Source organism: Monopterus albus, unplaced genomic scaffold (assembly GCF_001952655.1).
Source record: "Monopterus albus unplaced genomic scaffold, M_albus_1.0 scaffold642.1, whole genome shotgun sequence".
In the NCBI taxonomy this organism is placed as follows: domain Eukaryota; kingdom Metazoa; phylum Chordata; class Actinopteri; order Synbranchiformes; family Synbranchidae; genus Monopterus; species Monopterus albus.
The window spans coordinates 30,942-35,883 of record NW_018128522.1 but is presented as its reverse complement, the minus strand read 5'-3'; the positions used below and the strand labels follow the sequence as shown (position 1 = coordinate 35,883).

Below are 4,942 nucleotides of genomic sequence, written 5' to 3'. Positions count from 1 at the left end.
GAGGGGAGGAGAGGGGAGGAGAGGAGAGGAGAGGAGAGGAGAAGAGAGGAGAGGAGAGGAGAGGAACTCAGAGCATCATGGGGCCCCTAAGACATCTCACTCTGTTGGAAACACTCAGTCCACTCTGGTTATACAGCGGTGTCACAGAGTGGACCATCTTCCCTCACAAACGATCTTTGACTGAGTACAGACAGCGGCTGCAGAGACACAGACACCTTTCACTTTGGTCCGAAGCTCCTCACAGAATGAACAATAAGTAATGACAGTTTGACTGGCTGTTGTTCAGGAGAGCAGCTGAGGCTCCAGCAGGCTGAGGGGACAAAACACACTGAAGTTCGATTTTAGTCAAATCTGATCCATTAAAATATGCCTGGACCTGACAGGATCTTTAGGATCAGCTCTAAATGTTTAGGCCCACCTGGTCTGACCAGTGTCTCGTCTGTGATTGGTCCATTCAGATGGAAGAGACGGTTATCGATGACATCATCAGCCTGGAGTCAAGCCTGAATGACGAGTTTCTGACACTGATCGACTCTGGACTGCAGATTGCCAGCACGGTAGCACACATCTGCAGAAAACACACAGGAAGCAAACAGGCAACAGTTTCAGCAGCATATGTGGACAAAATGTAGCAGACATTAAACTGAGATGCTGTGGACGGTGCCGACAGGTTAAATCTGGGCTTAAACCCGGAGTTAAAACTGAGTTAAAGCTGAACTAAAGATAAAACTGCGCCTAAAGCCTGGTTTACAGTGAGTTTAAAGCTAGGTATAAAGGTGGGTTTCATGTTGGTTTCAACCCGCCTCCAGCAGCAGGCCTGAGCTGGCAGAACATCAGTTCAGTTTTCCAGACTTCCTCGTTTGTGCTGCAGCAGCTGTGGGTGGAGGCCGAGTGCGTGCGCCTGTGTGTCGGCAGATAATGAAGCTCTGGGTTTTTGTTTCTTTCTTAAAGAGACGTTTCCTCATTTTTCAACAGTCGTCCAGGCAGAAAGAGGAAGAGAAGCCGCTCAGCCGGACTCTGAGCAAGTCTGTGTGCAATCAAAAAGAATGAGGATTTTGGTTTTACTGCCAGACCATGAGAAGAAGAGGATTAAATCAAAGGTAGACTGTAGAGTTTGTCTTGTGTTCCCGGTCAGTTTGACAGTTTGTGACCTCTGTCCTCTGCAGCATAGTAACACTGTTGATCCAGGGTTTTAACTGGTTGAGTTCAGTGGAAGGAAAAGAGAGAAGACCAGAGGTTCATGTCTCCACTTTGTGTTGTGTTGTTGTGTATCATATTGTTGGATGATCATTACAGGTGCATTAACATCTAAACAGTGTGTTATGTTGTAGCAGTGTGGCTCCTTCTGGTGTAACTACTTTATAAACTGTTGGATGCTTTAGAACTGGATCTGCAGACACCGGTGACACTGCAGCGTGAAATGAAAATACTTTAATAGATTTAATTTAGAAACTACACAGCTACACAGGCACCTGTGTGAATGCACTTGTCTGTTGTTTCCTTTCATTTTCAGCTGTGATTATAACTGAGACTGTCCTACAGAGGCAGGGAGGTTCACAGAGGATCAACTACGGCTCATTAGTTGTTTTCTAGACAAAATCACAGACATTTAGTGTCAGAGTCAGAAACATCTGAGGTGGAAACAAACTTTCACTTTGTTCATAATGAATTAATTTACAGTTCAGTACATTGAAATATGAGGTGTCAAAGTACTCACAGCTGTGGCTGACCTGTGCATGTGTGATGACATTCAGCTAACAGCCAGAGAGGAATCCCATCTTGTCTGACGCTGTTTCATTTTAGCTCTTCTTATATATGACATGTGTGAACATGATGTTTTGACATGAATATCCATGTTGCTGCAGCCACAGTGTAAAACTGTTAGAGCATCGGCTGATCAGATTCTGCCCTTTAACCCTCTCCACCCTGGTGGTCCTGGTACTGGGACCAGACTGTGGCCTGAAGGTGACTGAGCATGACACACGTGGCTCAACAACCATATCACAGGACTACTACATTGTTGTGCTTCATTTCTGCTGCGGCTCTGAGTGTTTAGGAGTCACTGACTTGTTCTTATGAGGCTGTTTACTCAATAGCTGAGAGGTTTTATCAAGTGGAAGTGAAAATGTGAACGTTTGCTGAGCGCTCACACTCTTTGGCCTCACAGCTGTGCAGCTGTTAGCGACTGAATCTGGTTTTTCAGGCACAAATTCCAAAAATAAGCCTCTGGCTGCAGAGGTTAACCAGACTGACTGTGTCGCTGTGCAGCTTGTTGCAGACGCTCTGGTGGGTCCCTGTAGGGCCTGTGTTTGTCTGCTGCCCCAGTCGTCAGCATGCGCTGGAGCAGCAGGCAGAGGTTTCCTGTTTGAGCAGCCGACTCCACACCTTCTGCAGGAACAGATCAGCTGGCTCAGTCCATCCATTGTTTTGCTCTTTTCCCTGGACACTCTCCAATATGGATGTGTTCTTTGTAAACTTGATGTTGTGGAGGATATTTCATTTTGTGCTCCTCTGCCCCTGTTTTGAACCCCCCAACCCCCCAGCACTCTGCTAGTTTGAGGGGAGCACATTGGCGAGATTCAGCGAAGACAGAGAGGAGTGTATCCAGCATAGTCAGACATTTCTGACATGGAAGCTGAGTCTTATGTAATGTTCTGTCTTGGCTAATAAGGGCCGGACGGGACCGGTGCAGGACACTTGACCTAACAAATGAATGAATGAAAAAGCATAAAGGTAATTATAAGGCTGAGATCAGGTACGAGATACGTACATGTGCAACCCATAGGATCAAACCTTAAACTTAAGGGTGAGAACACAAAGGTTTTAGGACTCAAAACATGGGATGAAAAGGCTGATCAAATGAGAAGCCACACAGGTTAAACATGGTTGAACCATGTGATCAGCTGTGGTTTGGAGGTTCCAGCCCTCCCTGTGCAGTGGGACTGATGCTGCAGTAATACAAACAAACTGTCTCACATTTATATATTTTGTACTGTGTAGTTCATGTTCTGCCTGATGGAAGACATGATTAAACAACTGTGCTGTTAGCAGTTAGCAGCTAACTAGAGAAACTATGGCGACATCTGAGTCACACGAAGCAGAAGGTCAGCCTTGTTAGCAGAGTCATACTGCAGCCAGTCACAGCACAGGATGCTCTGGATTCTGTCTCACTACTCTGTTTGTTGCTGATTCTGTGTTCTGATTGGTTCGTTCCAGCTGCCAGTGTCGGGGACCATGCTGGATGTGTACAGCGGCAGCGGCGGGATGGCCACACCCACAGTCACCGTGAGCAACAGCTGCCCAGCTGAGCTGCACGCCATCAAGAGAGAGCTGAGCGGTGGGTTAGCGAACATATCGTAATCACACACTGCTGTAGTACCCCCCCAACACCCACACACACGTTGTTAACAAGATACAAGCTACAATACAAATATGTGACATTCGAAGTTTGTCAGTGACACTGTCGTTTGTTATTTGGTATTTTTACAAACAGACATTCGAAGTTTGTCAGTGACACTGTTGTTTATTTGGTATTTTTACAAACGAATCACTGTTGACTCATATTAACCAGATTGTTTTTCTGCCAACACCCCATTGAACCACGGGATAAATCAAAGGCACACAGTCAGTGACTCTGTGGTTTTCTCCTCCTGCTGTTTTCCATGTTCAAGAAGTTATTCAGGGTTAAACAGAAGTATGTAAGTTGAACCAACGGGGTTAACCTAATCGATTCTAACCAGAAACCTAGATTTTAGTTGTTGATTAGTTTTATTGAGGGCAGGACTCCCTGGAGAGCAGCAGTATCATCTGATTATATGCAGCACATATTCAGGGCCTAGTGTGTCTCATCCACACCTGAAAACCCAGCTCAGACCCTGAGCTGATCTGGCCCACGGTCTGCAGGACTGAGTGCTGATTGGCTCAGTCTAGTTCTGAGACTGAAGGTCCTCCTCCTGCGTTTCCCTTTTTTCTGTTGTAAAAGAAATCAGTTGTTCTTCACTGTGATGAGTCAACATCACGACTTCCTCTGAACACACTTGGCTTGTATCAGTCGCATTTTCCCACATCATCAGGTCCCACTTCCTGTTCAGTCAGCATGAACACTCGTCCTCCAAACTAAAACACACAGTTTGCTCTGACAGAAAGTTCATTTTAAGTTACTGTACAGATCCAGTTTCTTGTGTTATTCATCAGGAAAACAAAATAATCCTTGCAGGAAGTCAAATACAATACTTGACAGAAAAAATAAAATAATCATTAAGTGGACCTTTAGTTGGGATTGCTTAGTGGAATTAAACAGTTTCCCCTGTTATTGTTGTCAGAGCACCTGAAACTGCAGGACGTTTTGCAGGCTGACAAAAAGTTACACAATGTTCTCATTTCATTGAAGTGTCCTCACTTCTCAAAGTGTCCCCATAAACCTGTGTAAAGTCAGAGATGCCTGTTTAATGCTGTCCTCATAAACAAAATGTCTGCTGAATGTAAAACATTTGTGATGTGGTTGCTGTTGTAGATGTGGAGACCAAAGCTCTGACCAAAGAGAGACAGAAGAAAGACAACCACAACCTCAGTGAGTACTGCAGCACTACTTCACTACTGCAGTAACAGCAGTGTTCATGTGTTCATCATCAGGCTGTCAGCACACATTATGGAGTAAAGTTTAGAGCTACACCCACACACCAGCGGTGGATTAACGGGTGTTGTTGGCTCAGTATTTCTAGGTTCAAGCCTTAACTTTCAGGGCTCAGAGTTGAAGTTAAACAATTGATTTATCTTATGACGCCAGAAGAATAAATGTGATCATGTGGAAGCTTAGCCGCCATGTGTTGGAGTTTACCCCGGTGAACGAGAGGGTCGCTTCCCTGCGCCTTCGGGTCGGGGATAGGTCTCTCACTGCCGTTTGTGCCTACGGGCCGAATGGCAGTGTAGAGTACCCGGCCTT

At 45.5% G+C, this 4,942-nt stretch overlaps 1 protein-coding gene across 1 annotated transcript in view; it reads left to right on the top strand.

The window, feature by feature from the left end:
• Positions 1-4,942, top strand: part of LOC109953366 (transcription factor E3-like) — a 20,960-nt gene that overhangs the window by 9,460 nt on the left and 6,558 nt on the right. The window contains exons 6-8 of the mRNA XM_020588835.1: positions 411-557; positions 3,217-3,337; positions 4,514-4,570. Coding sequence (XP_020444491.1) covers positions 411-557; positions 3,217-3,337; positions 4,514-4,570 — 325 coding nt within the window. The remainder of the gene's footprint in view (positions 1-410; positions 558-3,216; positions 3,338-4,513; positions 4,571-4,942) is intronic.